Here is a 17187-nt window from a genome sequence, read left to right on the forward strand (position 1 = left end):
CTGCATGAACCAAGCATCTCATCTGTTCCATATTGACAACAATGATTTTATCATAAAATTACAAGATGATATATGTAAGAATTGGCAAGACTAGTATGTCAACCTTTTTGTGATAATTACTATTAAAACGATTAAGTGTCCAAGAGTTTCACTTTACTTATGTATTAATTTTTCAATTAAAATGATTTAAATAATTATCTGCTAAATATGGGTTTTCAATACCAGTTTGCTTTAAAGAGATGACAAAGAAAGTCCATTCAATTTTGAAATAGTTTATTTGTTGTTTATCTTTATGTTTTGTATCATGCTTTAGCAAAGAATACTAATTGGAAAAGTATTAGACAACCTTGGAAGTGGACTTCCTTATCATAGTGTTATGATGTAAATGGTTCAAGAGATTACTGTAAAAACCATAAAAGCATCTTTATTTTTTTGCATACTGCTGTAACTTCGTACTAATTTTTAAAGATTAAAATGATTGCTTACATTCCACATCAAGGCATAACCATATCAATTCCACCATGTAATAAATTGGTATCATAGTAGACATGCAGCTAAAGTTAATGCACAGGTTACAAATAACTGTCTCCAGATAGTATTTACCAAAATATAACTTGCACAAAAATATATAAGTATTTTAACAACAAAAACATGTTAACAGAAGTTAAATAAAAGGCAAGTTGTGTTTTCCGTGCATGGTCACAAACATGGTTTGGTGACCATTCATATACTAATGCACTTTATATAAGAAAAGTGAGAGAGTTTTGTGTAGGTTATGTATAGGTCTATCTATACTGAAGAAAACTTTTTATAAGATTAGGCAGTTTGAGGTGAGGGATCAGATGCAGTCTGGATCGGCCCATGTAATTCCGGATACTCAGCCTACACAGCTGACACAAAGACCTCGGTGTGGCTGTCCAGGTAGAAAAAGAATGAGCATCAGTACACACAAACACATCTTTGTTAGACATTAAGATAATTTGGGGTGTTATAAACAGAGTTTTTAATGGGGCACCAGTGGTGGTCATAGACATCACATTACCAAAGAACAAACATTATTAAACAACTTAGTAGTTTATTAAGTAAATGTAAAGTGAGGACGATTTGTGGAACAGTATTAAACAGTCAAAGCATATGAGTTTAGGTTTAAATCAAATTATATGAAGAGAAATGTCCTTAAAAATATAATGCGTTCAAAGGAGCATTACCTTCATAAAGCAGAAGTATGCCCTCTGCCATGCTGCCGGGTGGCGCTGTCTCCGCAGGCCTCTGTAGTTCCACGTTACGAGCGTTGATGTTAGCGCCAAACTCTAGTAGCACTTTAATGATTTCTGGACAGTCCTTTTGTGCTGCTGCATGAAGCGGTGTGTCCAAAAAACGGCCTTTCTGAACATTGGCACCTACAAAACATTTTGAAATGGTTGGCCATAGTGCTTGCAAACCTGCAGAGTCTTAAATGGGTTGCTTTATTTTATATGATTACTTTAAAATGTTTTATATAATTCCTTTTAACCTTATATAACACACATTAATTGTATTTTTAACAGTATATGAAGGATTAAACTGACCAAAGAAAAATGTTTCACAGTACACTTACAAACATACCTCCATCCAGAAGTTTCTGTGTACACTGAAGTTCCTGTGAAATACAGGCAATGTAGAGCGGTGTTCCTAGATGGGGAATGTCATAATCTACATCCGCGCCCCATGAGATAAGAGACTCCACACATGCTGCCCTGCCTGAGACAAAAAAAAAACACTTACATTGAGAATAAAGATATCATTGATATGTTAATACATTTCTGCTATACTTACACTAAATCATTTCAATCATATATCCACAATAATCCACACAAATTATTTCATGGCAGAATCATTCACCTTTACTAGAGGCTTCATGAATGGGTGAAGGTTGGCACACTTCTGACTGTGGTTTTGCTTCGTGTTCCAACAGCAATTCTGTGCAAGTGACACTTCCTGCCGTGCAGGCGTTGAACAGTGGGGTCACACCATCGATGGTGGTGGCATTCACCTACCACACATAACAACATGTCAACAGAATGATCTGCACAGAAGGATACAACTATCAAATTAACCAATTAGCATCACGAATGAGAAAACTATGCGGAAAGTGGTACCGCCAGATCCGGAGATCGGCTGAATAGATACCAAAATGGTAAAAATCTAATGTTTAACTCTAGGGGAGCTGGAAAATGAGAATATTTTCAAAAAAAGTGGAGTGTCCCTTTAAAAAATTATAGGCTTTTCTTTTATACATTTCTAATAGTGTTAAAGCATACAGTAAGTAATAAAATAAGGCCAAATGCATTTCAGCACATAGAGGTGTAAAGTTTATTGTTGCCTGAATGAGAAAAAAATATGTTTTTCTTCATCACTCAAGCCTTTTTGGACAGATACTAGTTTAATGTAACCAGTGGCGGCTTGTGACTGCTCATCCGAGAGGCGCTCATTCAAAATAAGTCTTTGTTGCATCATGTTAATCATGTGCATCACGTGTTTTGTCAAAATAAGTGCCTGCTGCACACGCGTCAAAACCGTTAATGATAAAAGATACACGCAAGACACTCCCATAACAGTAAACTCTACGCATTATGTGAGTATCTGGCAAACGGGAGCGTGTCTTTTATCATAAACCTTTTAGACATGTCAGCAGCAGGCACTTATTTTGACAAGACACATTCTGTGTCACAAACTTATCCATTGTTAACTTTTATACCGGCTACCACCTATACACCACCTCTCCACATTAAGGTTTTTGTTCCGCTTCAATTAACATTCCGACATTAATTCATTCTTGTAGGCTATAGTTCTGTGTGACATTTTCTTCACAGTTTGATGTTGTTTTAAGTTAGGCTTATATTTAAATGTGGTGTTTTGAGTGTATGGTCAATAAATAAAGGAATTAATCGAGATGGGCACAAAAATGTCAAAATTTCCTCCCATTTGTCACGTCCCACTTGTAACGTTCCTATTCCCCACCAGTGGGGCCCGGCCCACACTTTGAGAAATGCTGGGATGCCCCAACCTAAAGCAATTGACCACTGCTAAATTCCATACCGTTTTTAAAGGTCACGTTTTTCCTGATCCCATTTTTCAAACTTTAGTTAAATAAATAAAGCACAAAGTTCACTGCCAGGCATATATTTTCTTTAACAGAATTCCCCTGTCAAAGCCTACAGCGAATGCCCAGTTTGGACTACAACCCTCTACTTCCTGATCTAAAGGGACACTAGGTAGCATTTTTAAGTTATCAACTTCATTAGTCGGTATATGATTAAATGACTCATAACAGGACGAATGAAGACTCTATCGCCCGCCCCTAACCTCTGTAGGAATAATATCCCACTTGCAAGTTCGCTGTATCCGACCCGGTGTCCTTCAGTCTCGCAAAGTCTTAGATATCGCGAGAAGCAGGATCACTTTACGGCAAACAACACAGAGGCAGGCGAGCGAAACACGGCTAGCGATTGTTGCAAATGGCAGACCATACGTCCCATTCTTCCCGGACGCGTCCTAGCCAGGATTTCGGGTGCGTCTTCCGGAAGTCATATTTGTCAACCGCATACATCATAAACGATTATTATTATTATTATTACAGAAAAGCAACAGTTACATTTTAAGATAAGAATGAAACTACGATTGCATGTCTTATGTTTTTAACTGAATGGCGTATGCCATTGGCCAGGACGCGTCCGGGAAGAATGGCACGTATAGATAGCGTCTGGGAAGAATGGCACGTATAGATAGATAGATAGATACAGTAGATAGATAGATAGATAGATAGATAGATAGATAGATAGATAGATAGATAGATAGATAGATAGATAGACGGATGGATGGATGGATAGATAGACGAATAGATGGATAGATGGATAGATAGATGTAGAAGGATAATATTTGTCCAAAGTTATATTAGTAAGGTCTATAAGTTCATCTGGACGAATGACGTTTTCCCTTTGCTTGTCTATATATATTTATTTATTTATAATTATATTATTCTCATGCCCACTCTCCCAATAAAAAACAAAACACGAAAGCAGTAGTTTGCTAGTAAAAATACTATTATGCATGACAACAAAATAAAAATAAAAAATCGTTACGTTTTTCTGAAGGTGGGACTTCATAGAACAAGAAAGACATCAGCCTGTTTCGAGGAGAGTGAAAACAGCGCTATAGAGATAAGTAAATTGTGTGAAAAATACCACGTTTTTTTACACATGAAACATGAACACATGTTATATTGCGCACTGTAAACACAATCAAAGCTTCAAAAACACAGAAAGAACGGGAGCTTTTAAACTTATATGTTTACAGAACTGAGATACATTAGGGTTAGTGGCAACTACAGTACATTAAAGTGTGGACATAAATGATAGTTTTTGCAGTCCCAAACCTGAGATGGTGGGTATGTTAATAACCACAGTTCTCACAGTTCTCTGTCATATATTTTTCTGTCTTATTCCAAACCTGTGACTTGTGTTTGCGGTTTGGTCTTGTGTTCTGTACATACTGTATAAAAGGAGACATTTAACCCAATAGCATGACAAATGAGTCCTACAAGAGAGGTAGAACGTAGTTGTAAAACTGTAGTTGTGTTGTTTCCAGATCTTTAGAGAGTAATGATAAACTATGAATAATATATTCAAAATAATAGTACAATAATTTGCATAACATTTGTGTGTGGTAATAACTCACATTGGCACCTGCCTCTATGAGGGCCCTGGCACACGCTACATGATCTCCAAGACAGGCTTCATGCAGTGGAGTCACATGATCAATAGTGATGATATTTGGATTGTAACCCTGGTAAGAAGAAAAAAATACCGAAGTGACTTACAAATAGATAACACCATAAAACGTGATTTATGTGATCAGACTTATTAGAGCATTATTATTAAATACTTTAAATACAGAATGTTAGCAATTTAAATAGGGGAAAGTATTATTTGTGTAAACCTGTGAAAGAAGAGTCTTAAGTGCCAACAGTCGACCCTGACACGCAGCTTCATGCAGCGGAGAACGATCTGCCCATGAACCTGTGAAAAACATGTTGAATTATTAAATATTACATTAACCACATTATTTGCTGTATTTAAAATTGAATTGTTTTGTAAATCAAGTGTGATTCAGGAGCCTTAAATATATCCACTCAACCGCAATCTAGTGTAATATTTTCCAGCACATTTTAAAGTGAGAGTGATGAGTGTGCAGGTGGTTTTAACACTGCCTATTGACAGCTGTTGAGATGAGAGCTTGTGAGTGCAAATCATTGTTGTTAGAGATCAGCTTTCTGTAACAGAGTAATAGTTGACTATTTCGACAGTCGAGCCATTTACGTAATAGATTCTCATGTGCTGGTGCAATTCAATTCAATTAAACATGACTGAATTTTTATAAGAACTACATTAATGGCCATACTTCTCAGGTATTTTGGTTATGTGACACAAGGTTAACCCTAGGGCTGTGCAATTAATTGTTTTTAATTTTCAATTTAAATGTTTTGATTAAAACAATTACAAAAACAAGGTAAAACATTTATTGTGTGATTAAAATATAAATTGCATTCTGCTGGACCAATGTGTTTGTAAGGCACTTTGCTTTGACACGTGTAGCCTATTGCAACACTTACTTAATAAAAAGGATAAATAAATACATGTTTTCAAAATCACTGAGTAATCATATTAAATAATTATGATTTTTACCCAAATAATCATGATTATGATTTTGCCCATAACTGAGGAAACCTAGATAGCTTTAATTTACAAGGCCATGCCCACATTTTTAAAGAACTGGCCACCCTTAGCAGAGCCTGATAAAACATTCCATTTTGTACCCCTTAACAATAGTCACTTATTTCATAAATAAAATAGCCACCAATTTTTGTTAGGCAGAAAAAAACTATTGCATTGGCATTACCTTATTAATAATATTTACTTATAAAGAAAGCAAACCAAAATGTTTAGCAACGTAAACAAAAAAATTTTTATTCAAACCATTATGTCAATTGCACTTATCTGTACAATTTCTATATTCCAATCTCAATCTTTCTACAGTACACAATTGTCATGATAACAGTCTATTATTCTGCATGTTTTCCCCATTCAACTTCCTTCACGCACCCTTACCTGTTTCCATATCTACAACAATCCTCACCTGTCAGCAATCACCTTCATCAACTAACTAAGCTCACTTTGTTTATTTATATAATTTAGGATATCCCTCGTCTCCTTCGTCCTTTACCATTTGTATCCTGACAACAATAGCCTCAATTCCACAGCATTCATTTTTGCATACTAGTACTAACTGTCCTAAACATTACAGAATTGCTCATATAATGCAAAATTGCCTGATATTTAATTAAATAGAACAGCATCCCATATTAAATCTACTACAGTATATAATGCAGATTGTGCCAGATTCCTGCTCCTTATCCAAAACAGCTTAGACCACATCAGAAGTGCCAACGTTAAAAAATTAACAACAGGTTCACTGAAAAAATATAATACAGTGTGTCAGTAAGACTTGTATTTCTAAAGCATTTTTGAGCTTAGTCAAGCAGTAAATACATTTTAATCATACACAGCTGCAGACATGCAGGATTTCATTATGCTATTTTAAAATGTGACATCACCTGCTAGCAATGGCAAATGCGTTATAAAGAAATCAACACAGACTAACAACAGTGACAAAAACACATCTATCAACGCACATCTACTGCCATTCTCTATAACTTTGCCTCAAATAGAGAGACTCAAGGAACAGAAACAATATTGGCATGGTTAATCCTGTATTGGGGTCCTGACAAGGGTTTCTTTTAATACAAAATGCTAGCAGTTCCTAGCGCAGCTACTGTATGCATCTATTCAGAGTGCCTAAACGAGACCCATATTTGACATTTCACATGCATTTGGCCAACACCTAATCCAAAGCATTTTACAGTACATTCAAAGGTAAACATTTATCATCAGTGTGTATGGGATTCAAACCCACAACAACTTCTGTGTTCCAATCACAATTGAGCTACAGGAACACCCATGGGTCTAGCCATAATATCACATGACAGCTGCCTCCTGCAACTGTCATTGCTCAGACAGAACGAGGCCTTAGAGCAGGAGTTTCCTTTCTATACGTACCCATGTCTCCGTCGCCCCAAGGCCCATCTAGCCACTGATACCTATACGCCATAGCCTGTAAATAAGAGGACGTCTGTCATCTTGGGAACTACTGGAGAGCATAAAAGCAGCCTCTTTCTCGATTTAGCCTAGCTGAGTGCTGAGATTCTTGACATGTGGAGCTTTAGGTCACAGCTGTGCTTAAGTCACTATAATGCTTCATGTTATAGACTACATGTACTGTAGACATAACATCGGAGACCACTATTGAAAATGCTTCTATTTTGCATATTTCTAATTTACTACTAAATGTTTTTATTTATGTATTTAATATGCTTTTAGCATATCAATATATGTGACATGTTGCATTGAAACATTAAATCAGTGAGAACGTGTTTAACTCATTCCACGGCAGCCATTTTTTGAAAAGTCGCCTACCAGCATTTTTTGTAATTTTCACACAAGTTTTACAAAATGCCTTCTAGGAAAAAATGTATTTGAAAAATACAAAAACATACAAATATATCAAATGAAAGAACAGACCCTCTGGTTTCAAATAAACAACAAACAAACACAAACAAAAGTGGAAAAAAGTTTCATCCTATCTATATTTTTATTCTGCTTGTAATCTCTTAACTATGGGTATTTTTCTTTAAAATATTTTTTTTAGCAAAAAGCTAAAATAATTGAGATCAGATTTAGAATGAATATCAAAACATAAATTGGATAATTGTTTTTTTTTATAAATTGGATAAATGCGGATTATCGCGGTAATGCAGATTAACATAAAAATTCATCAGGAACACATTTTAATGCAAATGTTTTCTCTTAATTGACAAGATAAATCGTCAATGGCTAGGAAAGAGTTAGAAAAAAGCCTGAGCTTTCCTAGATAATTTATGATAATCCAGCATGATTTGTTAATGATTCAAACAGGATTGTATGTGCTTCTCTACAGATGAACTCTACAAATTGCTGGGTTGTTTCAATCCATAGTTGGGTAAAGTATGAATAAACCTACTCGTTTAAATTCAAACCTAGAAAATATACATATCTGTGACCCTGTCTGTGAAATCCAGGCTAAAGTCTCATAATCTAATTATGAGATTAGGAGCACCAAAGTTTGATTTCAATAATTGATTTAACTTTAATTTCAATCTTTGAAATTACCTTACCTTATAATTTTATAGAATGTTTTTTATGTTATGTAGGGTGATTTTATGTAGAAAATAGGAAATAACAAAAAAAGAGACTTTATCTGGGTTGTTTCTTAATTTAAATTGATCACAATTCTCAACTTTTTGTATGTCCAGGTTCAAATTAAATTTTAATCCTAAATTTTCAATGTGATCTCAGAGTTGTCTCATTAAAAAATGAATGAGTAAATAGTATGACAATAAACTGTGTTTACTCAGTTCATAAAAAAATAAACCAGGATTTTTCTTTATGGGCACTACTGTGCATTGGCTGCCAAGTGTTGTTAATACTTCAACAGCAAGTGCGCTCATGAATATTTAGGTCCTGTTCTGTAAACTACAGCTGGGTTCTATAGAGACAATGGATGCTATAGTCTTATTTAACTAGTCTGCGGTGCATTGAAATACTGTCACTGACTTCCTCAATCTTTTCAGAAAACAACTACACATAAGAGGGAAAATATCATGCATGCTGCTTCCTGAAAACATAACAAAATCTAGTAAAATCCGCCTGTTTTGCTTTGCTAAGTGGGTTCAAATGTTGCCAGGAAGATAACCAAACCTATACCTTAAGTACAGATCAGACTTATGTACACTACTGTATGTTATACTGAAATTAGTTCCACTGACAATGATGTTGGCAGGTGTGGGTGCACTTAAATTTCATTTAACGTATATCTACTTCACTCTATAGCACACTCCATAGTAGTGCTTTAAATGTTATGTATATATTTTATTTATTAATAATTTAGACAAAAATTGTATTATATCTATTACAAAATATTTATTTAGTTCAAACGAAATTTTATTGAATATTGTAAATCATATAAATACTGAATTTGTATGTCATTTCAAACAGAACGTCCAACCCATAAGCAAAATGCATTACTGCAAGGTGACAACAGGGCGCAGTATATAGACAAAATAATCAATACGCGTTGCTAACTCACCTTGACTAGTCAAGATACCCCAACGGGATTTCTTTTGAATAGGAAAATAGTCGATGTCCTCTCGCTTTCTTTTCTTTGAAGTATTATCTGAGTACTCGGGGTCTCTACAGGGAACTTCGGGCATGTTTGCATAAGCTACAGTAGCCTACTGTATGTCCTCTTTGCACAGCCAGTGCTTCTCCCTGATTGGCTGCTCGACTAGTTGTTGTTGATATCATGAGCCGACGGCACGGAAACATTATTATTCCAACTATGGCGAAGTATTTGCTTATGAATATTCATGTATTCGCCATAGTAGGATTTGTTAGGACTTCGTGCAGCGCAGACCAATGGCTTATGTCTTCAAAATACCGCGAGAGCGATTCGAAAAACTAGCTTATAGCATAGATCACGCGATATTTTTACGTCATAAGCCGATCGGTCTGCGCAGCGCCGCATGAGTTTAAACACCTGTTCATTTGCGAAGAGACTGACGTCCGGTTTTTGGCAAATCTGTTGGCTGGCTGTCTGCACGTCACAGAACGTAAATAATATTCATGAGCCAATCCTTCGCCATAGTATCCGCATTTCCGCTAGCGCTCCAATAAAACCAGCACCGACTATTTATAACACGGGTTAAAATTAGAACCGTGTTACTGTTTTTCCGAAGCAAGTGGATAGTAATAAATTCAGGGTTCATCAAAGATCCAACCAAACTAGATATATTTGTAGTGTTTTAAATGTATTATTTTAACACAAGGTTGATTACTGTTTTGTTACATCATCTTGAGCTTAGTTTGACAACCAAAATTGCACTTATTATTATGCTGTTAGTTTTTCTGTATATTATACATATTTTCAGGTATGTCAAAGGATTTAGTTTACATGAAATAAAAAAAACAAAATCATAATAAGATTTGCAAATTGAATATTCTGATGTAAGGGAGATGTAGGCTATATGCAGTGTGTTTGCCCCAAACATTTTTAATTATACATTTTTAAAGCAGTCTGTTTATCTCACATGCAAACCTTGCATTATATCCAAATATAATCTGCCATTAAAAACACATACAGCTATGAGGAAAATCTTCCTTAACTCAGTGTAAGATAAGAATACTTTATGACCCAGTTTTGTTTGTGTTACAAACTGGGCCATGCTATAGGATTGTCCTCTGTCACCTCACAACAACAAGTGTAGTTTTCAACATTTTACCTAGAAATAATAACCATAATATTGCAAAACTCACCCAATATATAGTCATATCCCACAGATACAGACTACTTACGGTGTCCTTGGCCAAAATCATAAAACTCTGCTGCAATCCGTGCCGCCTCCTTACGGTTTCCTTTAACCGCATAGAAGTGGGTCAGTATGTTTAAGCTGATCTTGACGAAGAGTTTGAAGCAAAAGAGGACAAAAATTGAGAGATAGACATTGGTATAGTGCGAGCCGAAAGGCCGCTCCTCCAGAATCTCGGTCATTGCTGCTGCTCAGTAACTCTGAATGTTTTGGAATGGGATCTGGGGATGTGTTGATGGGGATCATATGCCAGGCCGGCCCATAATTATTCCCAAAGGCAGCTGGACTCAGAGTAGGCATGAATGCAGTTGTACTTTAAGCTAGTGGAAAATGGGCCACTCGACTGAGGCATAGCAAAGAGTTTTGGCATTTTGGAGGGGAGTGTTGGGATGTTTGTCCCATGATACCTTATGACAGCTTTGTTTCCTTTTTTATTATTACTGGTGTGTATTCTATACTAGTCAACATGTGAAGTGGATCATCAAAATTGTCATAAGACAAAAACGGTTATTGTTCAACATTTTTAAACAGCTTTTTTATTTTATCACTGTTACATAAAGTACATCATCCTAAGATTGAACCTTACATTTTGTTTTATAAAGCAGTACTTGTTATCCCACCAGAGGGTGTATCATACTTTTAATCTAGATAAAATTATAAAAATATAAAGTGATTTACATTTAAAAGGGTCAATAACTCATCTTGCATTGATGCTGATTGAATGTTTATGCAATATCACTTCCTGACCACTGGGTGGCAGTTTAACCCCTTTCCATAAGAAACAGGAAGAAGGTCTTGCTTCCGTTTCGTCAGTTCGCATTGCCTCACTTCCTGCTTAGCAAAACCTCTTTGGTAGCGTTTCTTACATTTTTTTATAGCAATACAGTTTATGTATTGTGATTATAACCGGGCAGAATCATGAATACAGTTTTATCGAGGGCGAACTCGCTCTTCGCCTTTTCGCTCAGTGTAATGGCAGCGCTCACATTCGGATGCTTCATTACCACAGCGTTCAAAGACAGAAGTGTTCCGGTGGATATACACGTATCCAAAGTAATGATGTAAGTAAACTGCACTGTGGACTAAAAGCAATGATAAGATCACAACAAAAGTTTCTGGGAAAGAGTACAGCATCCCAGGTCATTTGAATCAGTTATTTTTTTTTTGGAACATATGGGACTTGTAGATGCTGAGCTGATGTCCAATAACAGTGCAGCACGTCAACTATGCAAAAGCGCGAAATATTATGTGGTTTATTTTTATGACGTGTATGCGCGGTAAATATTTATTTTTATATATGCATTGCTTGTCATGATTGTTTGTCGCACATGTATGCAAGTGACTTGGAGCATTGTTTTGCAATTTCTGGTAATGGTAAAGTAAATTAATTATTGTGCTTTCTCTTTCATCCTAGTAAAAATGTGGATGACTTCACAGGACCACGAGAGAGGAGTGACTTGGGCTTTGTAACATTTGATGTTACTGCTGATATCCTTTACATAACAGATCACTGCTGTACTAAACAAACAAACAAACAAAAACATTCAGTTTAACCATCATTTAATTTTTTTTCCTTAATCTCTGTATTACATCTTCAACCAATATTTGACTGGAATGTCAAGGAGCTTTTTCTTTACCTGTCTGCTGAATATACAACAAAAAGCAATGTAAGTATTGATCATTCAGTCTAAACACTAAATACTGTGTTTCAGCTGTTTTATTAAAAGAAAATCTTTGTGTTTGAATGTTGTATTGTACATTTTATTGTGTCATCTGTTTGTGTTTTGCGCTTTGTTTTCTGTTAGGCACTGAACCAGGTGGTGCTATGGGACAGAATTGTATTGAGAGGTGACAATACCAAACTAAACCTGAGGGATATTAAATCCAAATACTTCTTTTTTGATGACGGGAACGGTCTAAGGTGAGCACCTTCATTCAGATTACACAGTAATGCTGCGTTTACACCAACCGCGTTTCAGGTGTTAAATTGCACTTCCCCATGACCATTGAAACATAGTGAAAAGGGGAAGCATTAAAAATATTCCTCTAAGAAATGGGACACCACTACAACACTGTCATATGACATCATACGTCCTATGTCCTTATTTACATTGCGCAGAATAGAAAAAATCTGTTACATCTGACATTTTTTCCACGGTAACAGAATGTACCGTCATAACGCCCAGCCCTATTATCATTAAAAAGTATTAATGTGAAAAAAGACTTGAATTATACTCGCATGAGCAGCCATGTTGGAACATTATTGTGAAAAATCTTCATTTGAAGGGCTATTTGACTCTACCCCTCCAACTAAAAGACAATTGGGACATCCCTAGCCCTTCACGTGAATGCGCTAAATGCCGGCGTAGGGGAAAATGTAGGGGTAAGGGGTAGAAACGGAATTGGGCCTAAATGTAGTGAAACCTTTCATTGGTAATGATAGAGAAAAAAGTACTTGGCACCCAGTTTTTTTTTTCACAATATACATATCAAATTCAAGGTTGCAGCCAGGTTTACTGAAAAAGTGAGGAGTTCAGATGCAAAACCCTTTAAGTGCATCTGACATGTTTTCTTGTAAATGAGCATTTTTCAATCTGGCTCTTATGTTTAGGTTCAGTAATTTCACTTTGGTGGCAATAAAAGGTAATTAGTCAGTAATGTAAATGCCTTATTTCCACAAAAGTCACTTCAATATTTAATTGGTATTTAACAAATTTGATTGTCTTCAGCTGCAAAACTCTCAAAAGAGGCGTTTCACATTTCACGTCTAAAACTACGCTGAAAATACGAAAACACATGTGGCTTTACTCCTTGTTTCCAATGTGTTTGGGCGGTTGCGCTTGGGTAGAGGCTGCCGTTGCTAAGCAACATAAAGCCACGCTCTGCATGGATTCAGTAATGTGTCTCCTATTTGAGCGCTCTTTTGTTTCTTCTATTTGTGTCAAAATAATAGCCCTGTACAGCTCCGATCAGCTTTTCCTTCATTTTGAGTTAATACGGAATAATCCAATGTTTACATGATACCATATTGTTACATCTTAAAGAGTGAAGCTGATTGGGTGGTTCTTGTCACATGTCCTGCGGTGCGGATGCGGAATTTTGAAAAGTTTAAATATTTCAAACTCGCTGCAGTGCCAAGTGACAATATCTTTGCACCACTTGAGCAATTCAACCGCGTCACTCTATTTGAGCACTTTTGTCTCGTGTCTACATTGAAAATAACGCATTAGCATCGCAAATGTGAACTGCCTCCACAATTAAAAAATCTGCAGTCACTCTTTAATCTCTTTTCTAAATAAAGTTAATATCCTAATATATTTAAACTTTTTTTTACCTGGTAAGAAGCTCTTGCCCCTCAAGGTACGCACGCATGCCTTTGTTCATTCAATTCTTCTTCCGTACACTTAGAGGACTTTTCTGATAAATCGTTATGGCATTTATCAGATTCTGCCAACAAAGCGGTATTTCTGAATGGCTTGAGGCTGGGATTAGAATCGAACGTTTTTGATGAACGTATCATTTGTGCCAGGTTGATAGCATTTGGTTAAAGGGATAGTTCACCCAAAAATTAAAATTCTATCATCATTTACGTTCGCCCCCCCATTTCCTACCCCATTCACTTCCATGGTAGGATAAAAGAATACTATGGAAGTAAATGGGGTCCATGAACGGTTTGGTTACAAACATTTCTCAAAATATCTTTGTGTTCATCAGAACCAAAAATTTATTCAGGTTTGTAATAATATGAGAGTGAGTAAATGTTGAGAGAATTTTCATTTTTGGGTGAACAATTTCTTAAATAACATTCTCATTTTGGAGGAGGCGGAATTTAGCGACTTTGCATCTGAGCTCCTCAAGTGTTGACCCAAGATTTAGAGCCATTGAGATCACATTCTTGTATCTTTTCTTTGACTTTTCTTTCTGCGGTTCATGTACTACAATTTTTCCAGAGAACAAACAAATGTCCTATGCACCATCCATACTTTTAATAATATTTAACATACAGAGTAGTACAGATATTGATATATGCGTGTATTTGATTTTACTTTACTTGTATTTTTCTATAATGCAGGGCAAATAAGAACATCACTCTGTCTCTCTCATGGAATGTGGTGCCAAATGCCGGAATCTTGCCACTGGTCATGGGATCAGGACACAAGTCTATCCCCTTCCCTGACTCATATGAAACCGCAAAGACCTACTGAACTGTTCAAGTTCATCCCAAACCATGTTTGTAAATGTTGTGTTGTGTATGGGTTTTAATAAAAGCTGGAAAATTGTTTAAAGGAGTAAATTCTTACTGAATTATTTTCACCAAACTAATATTTTGGAAGTCAGAATCATATGCTGTTACTTTTTTTTTCAAATTAAGTTAAAGACATGATTACCCCATAACTGTTTCAGTGTAAAACTGTTTTGGACAGTGAGAGAATTCATGTCTGATTATAATAAAATTTTATTGTAAATTTCTTGTTTTTATAAATTCAAAATGTGAATTTCAATTGAGGTATGTTTGTTGGAAAGTTGTTGACAATAAAAAAAAAACAAGTGTAATACTGTGGCCCTTCATAGCTGAATTTAACATAACTTTATTATCTAAATAAAAAGCAGTTTTTTAAGTTTAGACACTTTTATTTCTACTCCTGTAGAGCCTGCAGAGTTCAGCTTCAGCTGTATCCAAAAAACACCTGGCCGAATTCATCAAGGTACTTGGGTTTATCTGAAAATGATAAGCAGGTGTGTGAATCAGGTTGCCAGCAAGTAGGTAGCCCAGGGAAGAGTATAAACAAGTGACTCAGTGAAGTGTTTCTTAGCTCAAGTCCTCTGGTCCCTGCTCCCAGAATGTTTTAGATATCTCCCTAGATAAAACACCTGATTAAACTCCTTCCAGAATTACCAAAACACAAGCAAATGAGTGGAATCAGGTGTTTTATATAAGGCATCGAAAACATTCTGGGAGGGTGGCCAAGGACTGCGGTTGAAAAACACTGACGTATGGCAGTTTAAATACGTTTTTGCGGGCCATCCTGCTGTGTTTAAATCCTCAACCATAATCTAACAAGAACAAGCTAATGAAGGTCCTCAGGCAGGCCAACCTCAAAATTACAGGCAGGTGTACAACGTTGGCCAAGTTTGCAACTACTGTGTGTGATGCTGGTCAGCCAGAACCATAGTGGGATAGTTTTTAAAGAGACTTACTGATTTAAATTAAACAGTATTTGTTGCTGCACTACTAACCCTGTGTAATAACATTTTAATGGAATGCACTTAATATTTATTGTAGTAACAGTTCCAGATTCAGTCACCAGATGGCAGCAAATGACTTCAGGATTGAGATGCTTTTAATTGGGCAAGTGTGGCCATGCCCGCAAGGGCATTCACTAGTGACAGTAGCTTCCAGAAATACACCAACTAGAATTACCTTTACAGAACCATATAAACAAAAATATCATGAAGGATATATTTGCAGATAGTTGTTACTCATGGGTATTTGGAAAGGGCAGATTTTGTAAAGGTAGCCTACTTGTCTTCTCATATTGCACTGTACTGTATATCTACACTTTTTTCCCCTCTGGTTATAAACATGGTTTTATAGGTGGTATGTATGATTAGTATTTTATATTTGGAGTATTTTATATTGATGGCTAAAAGAACGTTTTTCAATTGCAGGGCTGTCACTACAAATCTTACTGTACGACACTAATAATGTATAATTGGCTGTAATTTCATCATGGGACCTGGGCACGACAACGGCCCTGTCTAGTTCTGGTGGTTGTCAGTTCTTCAGCTGCTACTACCAGAAGGAAGAGATTTGGCCCTGGGTGTGTGGAGTCAATTTTGCTGGCCAGTGTCTTCAATCTGGATGTGTAGGCAACAAGCGGCAATGATCATCTCTGCAGGTTTAACTGTCTATTGTAGCCTGTTTTATGTATTGGATGCTTTACTGTGCATGTAACTTTCGGATACACACTAGGCCTGAATCAATACACCATCAATTGCTCATGCTAATGGACCAGAGACATATACAGTTTATGCAGAATTGTTTACGTTCTTGTTGCCTGCACACAGATTGCATTCTTTCCTTAAAACTCTGTACACAACCCATTTATCATGGGGAACAAACCTCTCTTGAAGAAAGCTTGCCACATTTTTTCCAAATGCTCTGTCTCAGATATATGCATATCACAGTTGCTCATTGAAATGTATTGTAAAAAGCGAAACATAAATAGCATGGGGAGAAAGAGGCCACTGAGGAAAAAAACAACACTGAAGGAATGCATCAATGCCTTGTTTAACCACTCACAGAAACAAGCACAGGACCACAATACCCAAATTATTATATGGGTCAATGTCAGCTTCCACCATTTACTATAGGATAATAAAATAGGCTATGCGCATGTTTTACATCTTTCATCCAAACCTCTATCATAATTTGTTTCCTAAATTAAAGATTTTTTCCACTATAATTTCCACTATATATTTTTTCTATATTGCAACATGATCTCACGGCAAGTCGTGTTATAGTCACAAAAATTGATTGAAGTATTATATTTTTCGATCATTGTGGGGTTGGGGTTAGAGTTAGGGTTTGGTTTGTAAATGTAACAGAAAGTGATTCAAATTCCAAC

General features: G+C 36.1%; 2 protein-coding genes across 7 annotated transcripts; one reads left to right on the plus strand and one right to left on the minus strand.

The window, feature by feature from the left end:
* Nucleotides 1–256: 256 nt before the first annotated feature.
* On the minus strand, nucleotides 257–10811 carry asb5b (ankyrin repeat and SOCS box containing 5b). 6 transcript variants are annotated; one of them, XM_065295683.2, is made up of 8 exons: nucleotides 10545–10753; nucleotides 7155–7209; nucleotides 4978–5057; nucleotides 4717–4824; nucleotides 1882–2032; nucleotides 1606–1740; nucleotides 1209–1400; nucleotides 257–913 (listed from the first exon to the last, which is right to left on the minus strand). In XM_065295683.2, the coding sequence occupies exons 1-8, from the start codon at nucleotides 10614–10616 to the stop codon at nucleotides 786–788; spliced, it is 921 nt and encodes a 306-aa protein (XP_065151755.2). In that variant the 5' UTR covers nucleotides 10617–10753; the 3' UTR covers nucleotides 257–785. The 6 variants fall into 6 exon arrangements, 5 of the variants coding, with proteins under 5 accessions (XP_065151755.2, XP_065151754.2, XP_065151757.2 ...); XM_065295682.2 differs by having other exon boundaries at nucleotides 10506–10753; XM_065295685.2 differs by lacking the exon at nucleotides 10545–10753 and adding an exon at nucleotides 9280–9391.
* A 530-nt stretch (nucleotides 10812–11341) lies between these two features.
* On the plus strand, nucleotides 11342–14838 carry spcs3 (signal peptidase complex subunit 3). Its single transcript, XM_073814547.1, has 5 exons — nucleotides 11342–11619; nucleotides 11973–12046; nucleotides 12149–12225; nucleotides 12364–12479; nucleotides 14631–14838. Exons 1-5 carry the CDS (start codon nucleotides 11477–11479, stop codon nucleotides 14761–14763), a joined length of 543 nt encoding a protein of 180 aa, XP_073670648.1. The 5' UTR covers nucleotides 11342–11476; the 3' UTR covers nucleotides 14764–14838.
* Nucleotides 14839–17187: the final 2349 nt, after the last annotated feature.

Source organism: Paramisgurnus dabryanus, chromosome 4 (genome assembly GCF_030506205.2).
Source record: "Paramisgurnus dabryanus chromosome 4, PD_genome_1.1, whole genome shotgun sequence".
In the NCBI taxonomy this organism is placed as follows: Eukaryota; Metazoa; Chordata; class Actinopteri; order Cypriniformes; family Cobitidae; genus Paramisgurnus; species Paramisgurnus dabryanus.